The sequence below is a fragment of the Odocoileus virginianus genome, chromosome 23, assembly GCF_023699985.2.
Source record: "Odocoileus virginianus isolate 20LAN1187 ecotype Illinois chromosome 23, Ovbor_1.2, whole genome shotgun sequence".
NCBI classification, from domain to species: Eukaryota; Metazoa; Chordata; class Mammalia; order Artiodactyla; family Cervidae; genus Odocoileus; species Odocoileus virginianus.
The window spans coordinates 8,807,059-8,826,130 of NC_069696.1; the positions used below are offsets into that span (position 1 = coordinate 8,807,059).

General features: G+C 49.2%; 1 protein-coding gene and 1 non-coding gene across 2 annotated transcripts; one reads left to right on the forward strand and one right to left on the reverse strand.

Annotated features, from left to right (window-relative positions):
- Positions 1 to 818: 818 nt before the first annotated feature.
- Positions 819 to 949, reverse strand: LOC139030711 (small nucleolar RNA SNORA33). Its single transcript, XR_011483119.1, has one exon. It is a non-coding gene; the product is annotated as a small nucleolar RNA SNORA33 (small nucleolar RNA).
- Positions 950 to 8,877: 7,928 nt separating this feature from the next.
- MCHR1 (melanin concentrating hormone receptor 1) lies at positions 8,878 to 12,567 on the forward strand. Its single transcript, XM_020876940.2, has 2 exons — positions 8,878 to 9,501; positions 10,720 to 12,567. The coding sequence occupies exons 1-2, from the start codon at positions 9,228 to 9,230 to the stop codon at positions 11,697 to 11,699; spliced, it is 1,254 nt and encodes a 417-aa protein (XP_020732599.2). The 5' UTR covers positions 8,878 to 9,227; the 3' UTR covers positions 11,700 to 12,567.
- The last annotated feature ends 6,505 nt before the right edge of the window (positions 12,568 to 19,072 follow it).

The following is a 19,072-nucleotide window of genomic DNA, read 5'->3' on the forward strand; positions in this document are numbered from 1 at the left end:
AAATCTTATAAAAAGCTCTTGACTGAATTACTGTATGTGATACCATTCTTAAACTGTTTAACATATTTTAATTTTATTTTTGAGGAACAAGAGCTCCGTTTTTTAAATTTGATCATTTCTTGCATTTGAAGTACTCTTGATGACATCCTTGGCTTGAAACTCTTTGCCATAACCCTAAAAAAAAAAAGAAAAAACAATTTTTCTAACATTCGGGAACTTGGCTAAGTTGCTAGCACTAGTTAAAGCAAAGCTTTAACAAAAATTAGCATATGTCTTTTGACAATGCTTTCCATCATTAAAATGTCTTACAGTGAATATTACTCAACTATTAAAAATAATTCATTTTTAATCAGTTCTAATGAGGTGGATGAAACTGGAGCCTGTTATACAGAGTGAAGTAAGTCAGAAAGAAAAACACCAATACAGTATATTAACGCATATACATGGAATTTAGAAAGATGGTAACGATGACCCTATATGTGAGACAAGAAAAGAGATATAAAGAACAGACTTTTGGACTCTGTGGGAGAAGGCGAGGGTGGGATGGTTTGTGAGAATAGCATTGAAACATGTATATTACCATATGTGAAATAGATCGCCAGTTCAGGTTTGATGCATGAGACAGGGCACTCAGGGCTGGTGCACTGGAACGGCCCTGAAGGGTGGGATGGGGAGGGAGGTGGGAGGGGGTTCAGGATGGGGAACACATGTACACCCGTGGCTGATTCATGTCAATGTATGGCAAAAACCACTACAATATTGTAAAGTAATTAGCCTCCAATTAAAATAAATAAATTTTTAAAAAAAGAAAAAAAATGTATTATAGCCATTTTCATGGATCTTAATGACTTTTAGTGTTTTTAAGGCTCATGACATGGCTTTCCTCTTACCAGCATTTTCCAAATTTCTGCAGAAACACATTCAGGTAAGCAGATTCATTGATTGAGTTTGTTTAACATAATTTTTAAATTGTGGTAAAATATACATAACAGGAAATTCACTCTGGGACTTACCTGGTGGTCCCGTGCACTTCCAACTACAGGAAACATGGGTTCAACCCCTGGTTGGGAAACTAAGGTCCCACAGGCCACAAGGTGTGGCCAAAACAACAAACAAAAATTGACTTTAACAATTTTTCAGCATACGGTTCAGTGGCATTACGTTCACTCACACTGTTGTTCAGCCATCTCCACCATCCATCTCCAGAACCTTTTCATCTTCCCAAATGAAACTTTGCACCCCTTACATCCTAATTCCTCATCCCTCCTCTCCTCAGCCCCAGGAAACCACCATTCTACTTCTCGTCTCCATGAGTTTGACGGCCCCGGGTACCTCACATAAGTGGAATCACACACGGTTTTGTTTCTGTTTCCTTGATCTGGCTTCTTTCACTTGCTGTCATGTCTTCCAGGTTCACCCCTGTGGTCACACATGCCGGAATCTCATGTAGCTGATTTCCCACGCTTCCTTGGGATTTCCGAGAATCTCAGGATGAATCTCCACCCCTGAAGTTGATCTCATTTGTTTTTCTCACAGTCAGAGGGAGCCTCTGGTTCTGAGTTGCCTCACAGCTGACTGGCACCCACTGCCTGCCCAGGGGCATGATGACCACTGCTCCAGGCTGGCGGGAAGCGCTGGGGTGGAGGCGAGCCTCGGGTCAGGGAGCACGGCCAGTATAGCTTGCGTTCTGCTGCCTTCTGCCCACCTCTGCGCCCAGGGCTTTCACGGAGATTCCTCTCTGGCCATTCATCCTCCCAACGTTGATTGAGCATCTGTCGTGCGTCCAGCGCGCGCGAGGTGCAGGAGGCACAGTGAGATAGGACAGACATGGGCTTTGCCTCCCTGGAAGTCTAACCTCGTGAGGGAAAGGCACTAAATCATCACCATACAATAGATAAATGTCTGCTTACATCTGTGATGACTACCACGCAGTAAAAGTGCAGTTGCGTCATGTCACGCTCAGTAGTGTCCGACCCTGCGAGCCCATAGGCTGTAGACCACCAGGCACCTCCGTCCCTGGGATTTCCCAGGCAAGAACACCGGAGTGGGTTGCCATTTCCTCTTCCAGGGGATCTTCCTGACCCAGGGATTGAACCCTGCATCTCTTTCGTCTCTTGCTTTGGCAGGCAGATTCTTTCCCACTGCACCACTTGGGAATCCCCATGAAGAAGAAGTGTAGGGTACAGTGCAGATGTCTAAAATGGGGGTGCCAGGCTGCAGAAGGGGACCAGGGCCCTACTCAGAATCCAGTGGCTGACGTGACAGCCGTGACCTGACACTAGAATAAGGGTCACGGTCCCTGGATGCAAGGCACGCCAGGCTAACAGAGATGGCTGGGTGGACTAGGCTCCCCTGGGTTTGGCATGTCCAGCATCCCTTCTGCTCTCTGCTCCTTTTAGGAATTGTTGCTCCTGTTTCCAGGGCTTCTGGGGGCCCCTCCTTTGTGGTAGGAGATGTCAGGTAAACTGTGCTTTACTCTGGAGGGAAAATCGTGACACACTCAGAACACCGGATCCCAAACCTTTCCTGAGATGTCAGGCCTTCGTATTTTCATGGCATTTGTCTTACACCTCTGGTATCTGCTCCTTTCCACTCTCCAGGCCCTAGCTCATAATGTCATCAACATAGAACACTGTCTCATGTGACGATGAAGTGTTCAAAGTCTGAGAACTGAAGAACCGTCAAAAGAGATAATGAAGTCCCGAGGCGAGATGGCAAAGGTGTGCCTATAACTGTGACAAATAAAAGCAGGATTTCTGATTTTTTTTCTGCTTCTTGCAATACAGAAGATGACATTTTCTAGATCAATAACTCTATCCCAGGTGTCAGGGACTGTATTTATTTTCCCTGGCAACGACTCCACATCTGAAATAACAGCTGCAATTGGAGCTGTTACGTGGAGTCACCACATAATTACGTTTACAGTAACCCACTGTCATTCTCTGACACCCATCTGCCTTCTCCACTGGCCACACTGAGAGCAGGATGTGATAAAATCACCACCCAGCCTCTTTAAAGGCCTTGATGACACCATTAATCTCTCCAGTCCCCAGGGGGTGCAATATTGCTTTTAGCTTATCACTTTAGTGAGGCGGGATCTCCATTTGACTTCTGTCCTCATCAAATCCCTTACTCTGCCAATCCAGGAGCCAATAGAGTAGTTCTGCCAACGGCTGGGGATACCTGTTGCAGCTACAGATGCAGGGGCAGGGAAACAGAAAGCTTTGGAGATCCATGGGGACTGTTTGGAAGTCAGTTTAGTCAAACTCAATTTATTACCTGGAGAAGGATGTCCATATGCAGCATCCTATGCCAAAATAACAGAACTGAGTCATTGACATGTCTGTCAGTAGGGAGGTGGCTGACTAAACTTTGATATATACATATAATATTAATAGGATCCCCTTTAAAATATTTATTTATTTGGCTGCTCTGGGTCTTAGTCAGGGCACATAGCATCTTTGATCTCATTGTGGCATATAGGACCTTTTAGTTGTAGTATATGGAATCTTTTTATTTCTTATTGTGTCATGTGAACTCTTAGTTGTGACATGTGGAATCTAGTTTCCTGACCAGGGGTTGAACCCCTGGGCCCCTGCATTAGGAGAACATAGTCTTAACCAATGGACCACTAAGGAAGTTAGATCCACCCCCTAGGATCCATGTAAAACAATGAATGTAGGTTTTTTTTAATGGATATATGTTATATGCTGATGTGAAAGGTGCTTCAAGAGAAAAAAGCCAGGTGCAAAATTTCATAGTATGACCCTTTTTTTTTTTTTTAAGTAAAAACAAAAGAAACATTGACCTTAATGGGGCGGGGGGGGGAAGAAAACAAAAAAAACCCCACCTCCATTTATTACTTGATCCACTTTAACTCACTCCCTGATCAGTAGAGCCAAGTGGGCTAAAGTCAGAGATCTGCTGACCAGACTTGAAGGCTTTTTTCAGATATACAAATCAAGTAGGAACTTAGTGGGTGGGCCACTCATCTATTTATGATCAATCAGCTACATCAGCCTCTGCAGGGCAATCATCTGGATAATTGCACTGGTCCCGTCTATTACATAACCATTCTATTATGATAACCATGCTCACTTTCCTCTGGAAATAAGTGCAGCTACTTGGTTTCTCCCACCCCAGGGTCTCACATCCCCACCGAAACAAGGAAGCCTTTTTCCCACCAGCAGCTCCCACCAAGGACTGCTTAGTGGTGCTGCCACTCCCAAAGGTTTTCTCAAGGATGTGGTTTCCTGGGAGATCAACTTCTGGGTACCAAAGAGTGTCATGTCCATTACATTCCATTAGGGAGGGTGACTTTATTTTGAAAGCAACTGGGAGCCACTGAAGTGTTTTCAACAGTGTAGGGTAATGAAATTTCTTTACTTTTGGCTGTGCCACATGACTTGTGGGATCTTAGTTCCTCCACCAGGGATCAAATCTGGGCCCAGGCAGTGAAAGCACCAAGTCCTAACCACTGGACTACCAGGTGAGTCCCCTGGAAGTGTCTATGTTAACAAAACTACTCCTGCTGTTCGGTGGGAGTGGAGTGGAAGGGGTGAGGCAGGAGAGAGGGGAGCAAGTGAGAATTGATGCCGTGACCCCAGTAAGACTTCAACATATGCAGACGGTAGTCAAGTTCTGAAAAGGACAGGGCAGGTGGGTGTCACCATGGGAGGGAGTCTGGGAGATATGGGGTCCCCTGAGTGGGGTCACATGGATGGGAGAGAAAGGGTTTTTTGCTATACTTCAGCTTGACCTAACTCATGACTGTGCTGGGCAGGGCAGGTCATGAGTCAGATAGCTTGGAGCAAAATAGGCCAAAATTTCCATTCTCAGGAGGAGATGATGAGCAGTTCATCTGGGCTTCCCAGGTGGCGCTAGTGGTGAAGAACCCGCCTGCCAATGCGGGAGACATAAGAGATGCAGGTTTGATCCCTGGGTCGGGAAGATACCCTGGAGGAGGGCATGGCAACCCACTCCAGTACTCTTGCCTGGAGAATCCCCAGGACAGAGGAGCCTGGTGGGTTACAGTCCACAGGACTGCAAACAGCTGGACATGACTGAAGCATCTCAGCACGCACACAGGCACACATGGGCTCGTCCACCGCTACAAGTGACCAGACGCTATGTTCCATGGGATCCCTGAGAAACTGTATGAAATATGTCTCAGGCAAAGGGGGAAACAGGAAAAGCATCTTTCCACGGCTTCCACACCACATTGGTCAAGGGTTCACCTAAGGAGTGAACTCTCCCTCCCTGTATTTCCAGGCCACTCCAGCATGGGCATTCCCTGGGGTCCCCTAGTCTAAGTTGTGACAGCCTCAGAGAGGATCTGGATAGAGGGTAGACAGTACATGGTGGGGGCCTGGGACACAGAACGGTCAGGTCTTACCCACACCTGTACTTGAAACTGGTCAGAGACTGCAGAGCAGGGCCACTGTAGCAATGGATGGAATAAAAATTAGATGTGGCCGAGAGGATTTGAAGAGGCGGGTATCCAGGAGAGATGCTCAGCTCTCAGTCACTAGCAGAAAGGAGATACACTTTAAATTGATCATTTGTAATGGAATGGATGCTGAAGTTTCTACCTGAATGCTTCCTTAAAGAGGACATCCTTGGCTCTCCTCTCTAAAGGACCCCAGTCACTCCCATCATCCCATTCTTCCCCTACCGCACGAGTCATCTGTCATTGTGGATTGACTGACTCGGTGTTCACCCCCTCCACTCCACCCCACCCCCAGCATGACAGGTCAGGAAGCTAAAGCCTCCTGTTCCAGGTCCCCTGGCTGCTCGGTCATGGTTTAAACGTCTCCAGTCAGGCAGAGACATTTTCCCTGGCATGATTCCATAGCTGTTCTTTCATAAACACTTAAATCCTTCATGATTAAGTTACCAGAACTCGTCTGGATTGAAGCCTTGGGGAGGCTATCTTGTTTACTTATTGGCTTGTACATGCATGCTAAGTCGCTTCAGTCATGTCTGACTCTGTGAGAACCTATGAACTGTAGCCCACCAGGCTCTTCTGTCCATGGGATTTCCAGGCAAGAATACTGGAGTGGGTTGCCGTGGCCTCCTCTTGTTGTCTGACTTATTATTATCTGTCTCTCCCAACTCTGTCACTGAAGCTCCTGGTTAAAAGCACTCTTTTTTTTTTTTTTTTTTCTCTACTGCATCCACAGAGCCTAACACAGTACCTGGTATAACAGAGGCTCAATCAGATTTCATCCAGATCTGCTGGATGAAAGGGTGGATGGATGGGTGGATGGAGGTGGGAAGACTATGGCAGGTGAAGGAGGCGGAAACAGTAGGCTATAAGGCTCATTTCCCCAACCTGTAAACTGAAATGCTCCAGGGCTGAGTCCTCGAATCTCTTTTCTAGTCACCCTTACTTTAGGTAAGCTCCTTCAGTGTCATCAATTTAACTTCATAGCTCCAGGCGTGACCTCTCCCTGGAACTTCTGACTCACATCCAAAACTACCCAACCTTTTCATGCAGATGTTAACAGACATCTCAAATGTAACATATCCAAACAGAACACTTCGTTTCTCCTCCAAATCATCTCCTCTTACAGCTTCCCCGATCTCCCCTCTGCCAAGCATTTGGAGTCATCCCTGATATTTCTTTCTCCTGTATGTTTCTGGTTCAAACTTCAGCAAACCCTCGGGGCTCTACATAATGTACAGACACCATTTCTCCTGACTCCCACCTCCCCAATCTAAGATACCATCCTATTTCAATTGGATTATTGCAGTAGTCTTCTTTTTTTAAAAAAAAATTTTTTCATTTGTTTATTTATTTTTAGCTGTGCTGGATCTTCATTGCTGCTCAGGCTTTTCTCTGGTTGCGGCAAGTGGGGGCTACTCTTAGTTGCGCTGCGCAGGCTTCTCATTGTAGAGGCTTCTCTTCTTGCGGATCACGGGTTCTAGGGTGTGAGGGCTTCAGTAGTTGTGGTGCACGGGCTCAGCTGCCCCACAGCACACAACATGTGGGATCTTCCTGGATTAGGGATTGAACCTGTGTCTCCTGCATTGGCAGGTGGATTCTTTACCCCAGGGAAGAGCCCCAGGGAAGCCCTGAAATAGTCTTTCCATATTGGGTGCGTCTGTCCACCCATGTCACATCCCCCTCAGTCACTGCTGACTCCAGCTCCAGCTGCAGCAGATGGGTGTGTGCGGGCTCAATTGGTCTGGAGCCGATGTGTCTCGCCTCCAGCATGCACCTCATGTCTGTTTACTTTTCACCCAGAAGCCTCTTGGCTCCCGCACGAGATTCACCTTGCACTGACAGCCTCTCGCCTCAAGTGTGAGCTGCACATCTTTTCGCTTTCTGCCGCATCTGATGCAGCAGGAGTCTGCTCCTCCCATGCACCCAGGAGTGCAGTGTTAACACCCCAGTGGCAACAGTCCACTGTTGAGGCACCTGGGGAAAGGCAGACGATTCTGGGAAACAGTCTGTGCACTTTTCAAGGATCCTGGTAAATGCAAGCTCCCCTTGTCCACAGCAGTGATGGTGACAAAGCGCCTTCTCTGGGCTCTGTTTCCTATCTCGTTGTCTTCACTTCCTCATGACTGCTCCTTGTGTCATCACTCAGAAAGGCTATGTACACATCAGTCCTTGTCCCAGGACGATGACTGAGGCCTGACAGAATTTCCCCTTCTGCAGTTTCCACCTGCTACCCTCCCCTTGGGGCTTCTCTGGTGGCTCAGTAGCCAAGAATCCACCTGCCAGTGCAGGAGACATGGGTTCCATCCCTGGGTCAGGAAGATCCCCTGGGAAAGGAAATGGCAACTCACTCCAGTATTCTTGCCTGGAGTATCCCATGGACAGAGGAGCCTGGTGGGCTACAGTCCATGGGGTCGCAAAAGAGTCGGACATAATTGAGCATCGACATGCACACAATGTTTACTTAAATGTTGTTTCTTCTTTGTTTTGCACCAGAGCCAAGAGTTTCATCTGGGAGGAGGTGAGCTGATGGCTGGGTGGCCTTGCCCTCCTCTTGGTGGCCTAGCCAGAGACTGCCCTTTCTACTCTGAACTTCTGCTTTGTCAGTAACTGTCTCAAGCAGGTGGTTTTGAGAGCCTTTTAAAAATATCTTGATAACTGTTATTATTTTCCAGTACAAAGCAAAGCATGCTTTTAAAAAAAGGAATTTGAAAAATAAAAAAATAAAAAAAGGAATTTGAACATTACGGCAGCTTTGAAAATGAAAGTCCTACACAAACTGCTCTTCCAAGTGTTGTACCTGGTTTGGCATCTCCTGGGAACCTGTCTGAAATGCAGAGTCTCAGGCCCCTCCCGGCCTGACCTGCCGAATGACAACCTGGCAGCAGGATGCCTCTGCAGAGAATTCACCCAATGCTTTGCCCTCTTAGGCTGTTCCTAAGGATGTCTCTTGGGATTCCCAAGTGGCTCAGTGGTAAAGAATCTGCCCGCAATGCAGGAGCTGCAGGAGACTCAGGTTCGATCCCTGGGTGGGGAAGATCCGCTGGAGGAGAGCATGGAAATCCACTCCAGTATTCTTGCCTGGAGCATCCCATGGATAGAAGAGCCTGGTGGGCTACAGTCCATGGGGTCGCAAAGAGTTGGACATGAATGAAGTGATTGAACAAGGATCTCTTTGGGGGTCTCTGCTCTGAAATTTGTTTCAAGGAGTTCCAGGTAAACCCTCAAGGACCTCACAGCATTTAGAAAACTAAAACCTCTATAAGCCGGGTCCCTGCTGATCCCAGGGAAGAAGGGAGTTTGTCCTCTTCTGGTCCCAAGTCCCTGGGCATCACCAGCTCAGGGTGACCTGAGTCACCTCTGAGTGCCAGCCAAACGGCCACAGCTTGGAATCCATGGGGTGCTGGGAAGGGACCGTGGGTGGCCTGGAGGTGGGCATGCCAGTGGTCCAAGCCTTCCCTCCCCAAGCTCCCAGCACGGCCACCCCAGCCCCTGCCCCGCGGCCCAGGTCCAGGCTACCAGGGGTGAGGGGCCGGGCCAGGCTCCCTTCCTCCACAGGGAGGCAGCCCATTGCCTCCGGAGAGACTGGAGGCTCGCAGGCAGCCAGCAGCACCCCTGGTGGCACAGGAGACACGGCCCCAAGTGAAGGAGTGAAGGAAGCCCGGTCCCCGATGGGGCTGACCTGCCGGCTGGGTTCTGCAGGCAGTTGGAAGCCGGAGCTGCGGCGCAGGACCGAAGAGGTTAACGCGCATCTGCCTCCGAATGTTAATGTGTCTAGGTGATGTCAGTGGGAGCCGGGGAAGAAGGGTGGGGAGAGCGGCGGGGATCGCAGGCGGCGGAGACTGCCGGGCGGCCCGAGGAAGACCCCTCTTCCGGACTGCGGGGCTCCGGGGGCCCGGGCTCGGGACTGGCGCGGGAGGCTGCGGCAGCCTGCGTGGGCGGACGGGCGAGCTGGCACCCGCGGCGCGGCGGGATGGACCTGGAAGCCTCGCTGCTGCCCACCGGCCCCAATGCCAGCAACACCTCGGAGAGCCCGGATAACCTCACCGCGGCCGGTGAGACGAGCTGGAGGGCGGTCTTCCCTCCTCTGTGCCTCGGAGGGTGGGAAACGGGAAGGTTTCACCTCCGAGCTAAACTGCTTGCGAAACTTTATGCCAGTTCTTGGGAATGAGATGGGCAGTCTGCCCTCCCGGAGGGGCCGGGGAGGGGACTACGGGGAGGAAGGGGCAGGGGCAGAGGCATGCTAGGAAGTGTCCTCGCATGGTGGCCAGCCGCGAGGGAGGCAGGGAAGGGCTGCTGAGGAGTTCCAAAGATGCTTTGCCGGAAAAATTCCAGGCTAGAAAAGCAAGAGAAACTGGAGGGCTGTTATGTAGGGAGATGGCTGGAAGCTCACTCATTCACCGATCCCCTTGGTTTTTTCACTTGAACTACGTGATCTGGTGGGGTTTGAAACATCCTTACTGCCTCCTCCCCAAAGAGGCGTGGGAAGGAATAACTCCCAGAGATTCGAGGGGATTAACTTTGCTGGTGAAAGATGCTTCCTGACATTTCTAGCACTGAGATGCCCTGGAATTCTAGCTTCGAAGGGGAAGAGAAGGAAGAAAACAGAGGAAAGGTTTGCATGGAGAAAATTCTCGGGTGGCTGGGCTGCAGCACACAGCTTCAGTCTAGTCACTCTGAAAGCCCAGGCGCAGAAGATAGGGACCCAGAAGAGAGGAGGGCTGTGGGCCTGATGGCCAAAAGCCTCCATGAGACAGTCACACACAGAGATCCCCAGGAATCAGCACACGGCTTCCAACCAGTGACTCCTAAAATGAAATAAGCTGGGCTGCAAATAGGAAACAAGGAAACACATGCTGGCGCCCACACGTGCACACATGTTCGTGTCCTGCTGGCTATTTCGATAACGTTTCCTGGTGAAGCCCCAAGGCCCACAGAACCGTTCTCTGCAGACAGCTGTGGTTCTTGACTCTGTGCCTTTTGAGAAAACGCAGGCGGCAAAGGGACTGGTCCTTTAATGAACAGGTGGTGCGGGAGACTCTGGTGGGATTGAGCAGGGAGCCGGTGCAGGAGGGCACGGGGTTAGGTTTAGCAGCTGTGTGGGCAGGGAGGATGGCAGGGAAGATTCCAGAAGATGGGCCCTGAGCTGATATGGCAGGTGGATGGAGAGGTGGGCAGGTGTGTGGCTGGAGGCTGAGCATGCCAGTAGGAGTTCAGCCCTCGGAGAGCAGAGTCCATGTCAAATGGTAGACCCTTGCTCCTTCTGTCCCCAGGGCTGCCTCCTCGCACAGGGAGCATCTCCTACATCAACATCATCATGCCTTCAGTGTTCGGTACCATCTGCCTCCTGGGCATTGTCGGGAACTCCACAGTCATCTTTGCGGTGGTGAAGAAGTCCAAGCTGCACTGGTTCAGCAATGTCCCCGACATCTTCATCATCAACCTCTCGGTGGTGGACCTCCTCTTCCTGCTGGGCATGCCCTTCATGATCCACCAGCTCATGGGCAATGGGGTCTGGCACTTCGGCGAGACCATGTGCACCCTCATCACGGCCATGGACGCCAACAGTCAGTTCACCAGCACCTACATCCTGACCGCCATGGCCATTGACCGCTACCTGGCCACCGTCCACCCCATCTCCTCCACCAAGTTCCGGAAGCCCTCTGTGGCCACCTTGGTGATCTGCCTCCTCTGGGCCCTATCCTTCATCAGTATCACCCCCGTGTGGCTCTATGCCAGGCTGATCCCCTTCCCAGGGGGCACCGTGGGCTGCGGCATCCGCCTGCCCAACCCAGACACTGACCTCTACTGGTTCACCCTGTACCAGTTTTTCCTGGCCTTTGCCCTGCCCTTCGTGGTCATCACGGCCGCCTACGTGAGGATCCTGCAGCGCATGACATCCTCCGTGGCCCCCGCGTCTCAACGCAGCATCCGGCTGCGGACAAAGAGGGTGACCCGCACGGCCATCGCCATCTGCCTGGTCTTCTTCGTGTGCTGGGCGCCCTACTACGTGCTTCAGCTGACCCAGCTATCCCTCAGCCGCCCGACGCTCACTTTTGTCTATCTGTACAACGCAGCCATCAGCTTGGGCTATGCCAACAGCTGCCTCAATCCCTTTGTGTACATCGTGCTCTGTGAAACGTTCCGGAAACGCCTGGTCCTGTCAGTGAAGCCTGCTGCCCAGGGGCAGCTCCGCGCCGTCAGCAATGCCCAGACAGCTGATGAGGAGAGGACAGAAAGCAAGGGCGCCTGACGCTTCCCCCGCCACCCTGGGCACCTCCGCGTCGGGACTCCACAGGAGACCATGGGAGAGACGCTGAGAGCAACCCAAGACTGCTCTGGGAGGTTGTAGGCAGGCGGGGTGGGGAGCGGTGGTCACAGACCACTGGGGAGGCTTGGTGCCAGGTTTGGGGGCTCCAAGCACCAGGAATCTCCTTCCGAGAGCTGGATGGACCTTCGGGTTGAACAGACACTGAGCAGGAAGACTGGTTTAAGTGTTCACTACACCTGCTAGCTCCCAAATGTCTTTTTCCCAAGAGGAGAAGTAGAAGGCTTCTGGCCAGATTTGTTTAAGATCAGGCAGGGCTCGGGTGTGCGCAGTGGTACGGCACAGGGCCCTGGGGAGATGGGAGAGGTGATAGAGCCTCAGTGCCCTTTCCTCTCTCTCATGGGTAGGATGGAAGGCAGCCTTTCTCCCAAGCTGGAGGATGATGAAGAATAAAGCATGCGGGCTCTCTGGATTCGAGCATCCTGTGTCAATTTCCTTTTATATCTAGGCAATGCATGTTTCTTTGGGGGTGGGGATGGGGCTGTGAGCCCACAGGGGTAAAAGCCCAATTTTCTAGGAGATCCACTACCAGGGAATGACAAGGCTATTTTGGGTGGGTGCAGGTGGGGGCTTTGAAATTAAGAAAAATGGGGAGGGGCAAGGGGGCTTTGCAGCTGTGAGGATATTGTCTCCATGGCGTGCATTTGTCAGTCACCAGATCCAGAGTGACACCCATCAGGGTCCTGCACATTCAGGGTTCATTCTGAGGCCTGGAGCTTTGGACATCAGCTTTTTGCTCCAGCCCTTTCTCTCTGAAGTTAAAAAAAAAAAAAAAAAAACAAATAAAGGAAAATCTCCACCCACATCTCTCTGTATGCTCCTGTATAATTGCTTGGGCCTGGGGGTTGCGGGGGAAGCGGTGAGGGTGGGTGGCCAAATAGGGAAGGAGGGGTCTCTTGGCTGTAGAATCCAGACCTTAGTTCAGGCTGCATTGTAGGAAGCAAGAAAAAGGGGATCTGCTTGTCTAAACCCACAGGGAAGATGACACAAATGGAATTACTGTGAATTCATTAAACGGAAATTTCGCTGCCAGGCTTGTCCTCGGACTGAGCTTCCCATCTTCTGCTCAAAAGCACTTGGTTGTTACCATTGCCGGCTGTAACGAGTCCCACCCACCACCTCCTCCGCTGAGTCACAAGTTGCAGGGCTGGCTTCTTGGGGCAGCCTGAACCTGAGCCTGCCTCTTGCTGCAGCTGCGAAGATCGTGAGCCACGTTGAGCAGGAAGATTACAGATGGGGCCGCTGGGCGGCAGCCAAGGATGCTGCGTCTCAGCTTCTTCAAGAGAGGAGCCCGGAGCCAGGCGTCCTGCATGAAGATGTGGATGAGACAGTGGGAGCAATCTGTGACTCCTGATTCATCCAGACACATCCTTAAAGCAGGTGCATCAGCAGAGCCTCTTCTTGGTCCTTATTTTTCACTGCGGAGTTGCAGCAGGTAGCCTGTTTAGCAAACTTCTGGGCAGCTTCTTTGGGTCCTGGGGAGCTTTTTCTAATCATTAGTATTAGTATTTTCCTCTTGCATTCCATTCCACCCAGCGCATGGGGAGTTGGGGTGGTAAGGGGTGGGGATAGTTAGTTTTCCTTACCCTCTAACAGTGGGGTCTTTAGCTGTCACAGGTAAGCTCCAAATCTACTTGAGATGTACACCCAACGAAAGAAAAGCAACTCTTATGGGAGTCTTAAGGCAACCCCTGCCCACTCGTTCTGCAAAAGGTTTTCCTGTATCTGGTTTGCCTGTGGAAGTCTTCCCTGGGTCTGTCTTCCCTCCCCCCTCCTCCTCCAAGGAGGAATCTAGGAGAGGAAATAGGTGAGATGGCCTCTCGCAGGAAATGCAGGTGACCAAGGCTATAGGTGGGTGAGTGCGCAGGTAAATGACATGCTGAAAGCCCCAGAGACTCTCAACGCCATATTGAAAACTAAAGTTGAAGCAAAGTGGGCTGAGACAGGAATGTGAGTGGGTGGTGATGTAAACAGAACCGAGGGGAGAGGACTGGGGAGTGGTGAACTTATGGCTGGAGAGGGAAAAGGGGACAGAGAGGTTATCATGGGGGTGGGGGCACCTCTCACCAACACGTCTTTCCCCAGCCCAGTCCAACAGTCACCTGAACAGACTGGCATCTACAGCAGTGGTCCAGGCATTGGAAACATCCTGGATTAGAGGGGTGGCAGTGGAGATGGAGAAAGAGGCACATATGTGAGATACGTCTGTAAAGCAGAAGCCACAGGGCCTGGGATGAGCTGGCTGTGGAGGATGAAGGAGAAATAGAAACTTGGAAGTCACTGGCCTCTAGGGAGATGGGATGGTCTAAGGAAAGAGTGAGTGCAGAGTCAAAGGGAAAGAGGCTTGACATTTCCATGCAGAGGTTGAACCGAGAAGGAACAGTCAAGCCAGTAGAGACATATGTAAGATGTAAGTAAGAAATGGCCAGAGAAGTAGAAGGAAATCAGAAATTGTGGCATCATAGAAACAAGAGAAGAGTCATTTAAGGAGCAGTGGTTGGCTGGACCAAAGCTGTCCAGGAGGTCAGATGGATGAGGCGTGGAAGGGCCCATTGGATGTAAGATCATGTGGTAACGGGACCACAGCTGGTTGGGGCTGAGGAGTGACACCCACCCCCTTTTAGAGAAAGCAAATCCTCCCAAGTTTGCTGCAATCCTCGCCACCACTCCCTACTGTCTAAAGCTCGGTCTGAGTCACTTTTGTTTCCCCTGGTTCCTGAAAGTATTTATACTTGAAACACTTGTTTGGGAGCAATAAGTACTATATTGCAGCATACATATTTATTTATTTATTTTAATTTTTTTTGGCAGCACCGCACAGCTTGTAGGATCTTAGTTCCCCCACCAGTGATGGAACATGTGACATTGGCAGTGAAAGCACCAAGTCCCAACCACTGGACTGCCAGAGAATTCCCTGGCAACATAATTTTTAAAAGGTGATTTTTTTAATTTCTGCTAGACATAGAAAGCATACAATTTACCCATGTTCATTGGTAATTATGTTACTTTTCCTATCCTGTCCTCCATGAAGCTCCATAGGTTGCTCCAGGTTCTTTCCCTTCTGTGATTGATTGCAACTGACTTACAAGCCCTGCCTCTGACCTGTGATTTGACCTCTCTGCCCCATGCCTGGGCTTCCTGATGGCTCAGCAGTTAAGAATCCACCTGCCAGTGCAGAAGATGAGAGTTCGGTCCCTGGGTCAGGAAGATCCCCTGGAGAAGGATAATAGCTACCCACTCCAGTATTCTTGCCTGGGAAATCCCATAGACAGAGGAACCTCTAAGGCTACAGTCCAAAAGGTCGCAAAGAGTCAGATACAACTAAGCAACTGAGCATGCACACATACCCCGGTGCCTGCCTGAATCCTACGCACCTTCTACTCCAGCTCAGTTCCCTACTTCCCCACAAAGCCTTCCCAACCCTCTCCAGCCTGCAATGAGTCAGTCATTCTCTGGGCTCCTATAAAACTTCCACGTTATGCCACTTATTAGGTGATTAATCTTGCTCTATGTCGACTTGAAATATTGCACAATGTGAGAGTTGCAAGTCACATTTTATTGGGGGGCAAAATGAGGGCTGCAGCCTGCAGACAGCACTTCAGTTAGCTCTGAGTAACTGCTCCAGAGAGGCAGGGGAGGGTTAGTATATATGTGATTTTGGTAAAGGGGGAATACATGCACAGTGCAATCACAGCACATATATTTTGCAGAAGCTTTCTGCTGGTCATGAGGAGCAGTCATCATCATGAAGGATTTTAGTGCTTTTCTAGATATGAGGAGGTACAAGATTTAGGCTCATAAAATCAGCTTCTGAGCATACCTAACTCCCTGAAGACCCTCCATCAGCCCAACAGAGAGTGCCTCATTTCTCCTTTCCACTTTGAACTCCTTTCAGGGGTTGTTGAAAATCAGCAGCTGTAGCAGCACATGATTTAATTCTTGTAGAGGTGGATGGCAAGCGCCCATGGCAATGCCAATTTGTAGCTGACGTATTGAATTAAAATTTATTATAAAAGGGTAGCCTTATATATCCTTTTAAAAAATGAAAATTCCCAAGTCTTAGAGTTAAGCAATGAGTCTTCCATATTATAAAGCTATTTATAACAGTAATTAAAGTAGTGGTAACATTTTACCTTTATAAAAATGTCACAGAATTCAAATCACAGCTTGAATCCTCAATGATGCAAGTGTCTTACACAGTGAAGGCTTGGTCAGTTTTAAGGTAAAATTCCTCCATCTTCCAGAATGTCTCACAAAAGAGCTGAATATACCTCTGTGAGGACAGAAGGCAAGGATGCTAGCTTTGTGAATTGTCTTTTCTTGTGCGAATCCTCAAACTGATCCTAATCAATCAATCCTAATCAATTAACAGCAAATTCTAATCAATCAATGGAAAGGAGCTTAATGAGAAGACTGATAAGGTCCACTTTGAATATGGAAAATGCAAAATTGTGTTTCCCTTCTATCTGTGTGTTTCCTTAAGAAACAGGTTTTGAAAAATCAAAACAAAAACAGAACCTAAGCAGAAGTCCGCTGTGGGGAATTCTAGAAAACATTTTGCTTCCTTGACTAAAGGAAACAGATCAGGTTGGTAGCATCTGGGCTCTTCCTCCTTTCTCCCTGCCTTGAATGCAGGTGCATAAACTGGAGCTGCAGCCACTCTCTTGGGATCATGAAGTGACAAGTATGAGAATGCAAACCAATGCTCTAAGGTTGATGGGTCAGGAAGACCAAGAGAATATGGGTCCCTGAGGGCATCGCCAAACCAACATCAACCTCCAGGCTTCTAGGTGTGCAAGAAAATAAATCCCTATTTGGTTAAGCAACTGTTCTGTTAACCCTCCTGATAATGTCCTAAGTTTCCAACCTCAATCTTCCTGGTTTAGGAAGTCCAGACCCCACCCTAGCTCCACGGATGGAGCCCAGTTGGCTTTAACCAGTCACTATCCCATCTCCCTCTTCACAGTCGTTCATGCAGGGGAGGTGAGAACAACCAGTGGGAAGTAAGAAGTCATTAGCCAGGACTTCTGGGAAGGAAAGTCTTTATTCTTCTCTGTTTGGAGCTACTGAACAGAGTAGCTCCCAATCCCGCTCCCCCCCAACCCCACCTAGACCTGATCTGGGAAGCACACGGCTCCACGAGCTGCCAGAAGCCACCTTGGGGTAAGTGAAGTGAAGTCGCTCAGTCGTGTCTGACTCTTTGCAACCCCATGTACTGTAGCCTACCAGCTCCTCGGTCCATGGAATTTTCCAGGCAAGAGTACTAGAGTGGGTTGCCATTTCCTTCTCCAGGGGATCTTCCCAACCCAGGGATCGAGCCCGGGTCTCCCGCATTGTAGGCAGATGCTTTTACCATCTGAGCTACCAGGGAAGCCCCACCTTGGGGTAAAGCTAGGGTAAAATCTTCCTGAGAATGAAGCCAGTTCAGAAGAATCAGAGCTGAAAGAGAGTGTGAGAATCAGTTGACATTGTTTGGGCCTTGATCAAATCTTACCCGAAGCTAGGATACTCTTGAACTGTTTCATTATAGGAGCCAATAAATTCCCTTTATTTTAACAGCTATTTCAGTTGGGCTTTCTATTATTTGCAAGTAGAAAGTCCTGATAAGAAAGATATGAACATTTTAGTTGTGGCATTTGAACTCTTAGTCTCAGCATGTGGGATCTGATCCCTCATGCTGGAACTAAGATCCAGCACAGCCAAACAAATTAAAAAAAAAAAAGAGAGAGAGAGATAAACATTTTAAAGGTTAGGTTGGTATTGTGGGCTGACTTGTCTTTGCCCAAAATTCATATGTGGAGACCCTAACCCAAGTGACTGTATTTGTACATGGGGCCTTGGGAGGTAATTATGTTTATTTTTTTTAATTTGTATTTATTTATTTGGCTGTGTTGGGTCTTATGCCATGCAGAATCTTTCACTGCAGTGCACTGACTCTCTAGCTGTGGCTCTTGGACTCAGTAATTGTGGCACATTGGCTTAGTTGCTCCAAGGCGTGTGGGATCTTAGTTCCCTGACCAGGGATGGAACCCTGAGTCCCCTACATTGCAAGGTGGATTCTTAACCACTGGACCACCAGGGAAGTCCTCATAATTATGTTTAGATGAGGTCATGAGGGTGGGGCTTTCATGAGAGGATTAGTGCCATGATAAGACTCTTTCCACTGCACATACCAAGGAGAGGCCACGTATGTGAGGACGGACGCAGTGAGAAGGCAGCCATTTACAAACAAGGAGAAGAGCTCTCATCAGGAAATAAATCAGCCAGCACTTTGATCTTGGACTTCCAGCCTCCAGAGCTGTGAGAAATAAATTGTCTGTTGTTTAAGCCACCAAGTCTATGGTGTTTTGTTTTAGCAGCCCAAGCTAAGACAGTTGGTAAGAGCCTTTTTAGTTCTAAATGACAAATATCCAACTCAGTTGATGTGAGCAAAAAATTCTGGCCTAGTTAGTGGAAAAGTTCAGGGCTTGCTAAGCTTTCAGTCATGAATGGCTCCAACAGCTCAAGCTCTGTCCTCAGGACAGACTCTCCCTTTCTGTCTTCCCCACACCCTCTCTCTCTCCATTGCTTGGCTCAGTTTTCCTCTCTGTCACCTCCTTCTCAAGTGATGTCCCCAGTGTAGTAGCAAAGATGACCACCAGCAGTTGTGTGAACTTGTATTGTCCTCACAGGCAGCAACTACAGGATATTAGCCAGGACGTCAGTCCTGCCGCCTGACATGTTCTTGCCATCTTTCCCTCCAACATCTGTTTCAAAACTCGAAAAAGCTTCTGAATGGTCCCTTGTGAGTTACCCACCTTCTCCTTCCACCCAACCGAGCATGAACTCTAGGAACATGGAATACTCTTATTGGCTGGAATAGGTCACATGTTCACCCAAGTGGGGTTATGTCACTGGCAGGCCCATTCTGTGTATTTGTGTGTGTTTTAGTTCCAAAAAGAAAAAGAGAATTTATATCACCTTAAGTAGAAAGAAGTGTGATGGGCAAACAAAGACACTAGACATCCCACCAGGAAGGGTCTCAGTAACTAGAGAGGGTGGTGTGGAAAAGAGACTGGGCAAAGGACAGGTAGGGGAATCAAAGAAAATTGAGAAGACAGCCAGGAAACCAGGTGATTACTGTGGAGAATTCTGCACAGAAAAGAATCTTTAACCTTGAATCTGATGAAAACTCTGGATCCTTCCCCCTGAGTGCACACTGGCACATGAACATAAAACACAGCAAATAAGTCTGGAAGGTTTATAATCTCCTCCCCAGTACCCAAGGAGGAATCCTGGTGATGTAGGAATCTGGGTAT

Bases quoted from the DNA above. Each gene is read 5' to 3' on its own strand.
- MCHR1 (XM_020876940.2), top strand. From the start codon at position 9,228: ATGTCAGTGGGAGCCGGGGAAGAAGGGTGGGGAGAGCGGCGGGGATCG. The intron at 9,502-10,719 runs GTGAGACGAGCT...TTCTGTCCCCAG, and splicing joins GGATAACCTCACCGCGGCCG to GGCTGCCTCCTCGCACAGGG.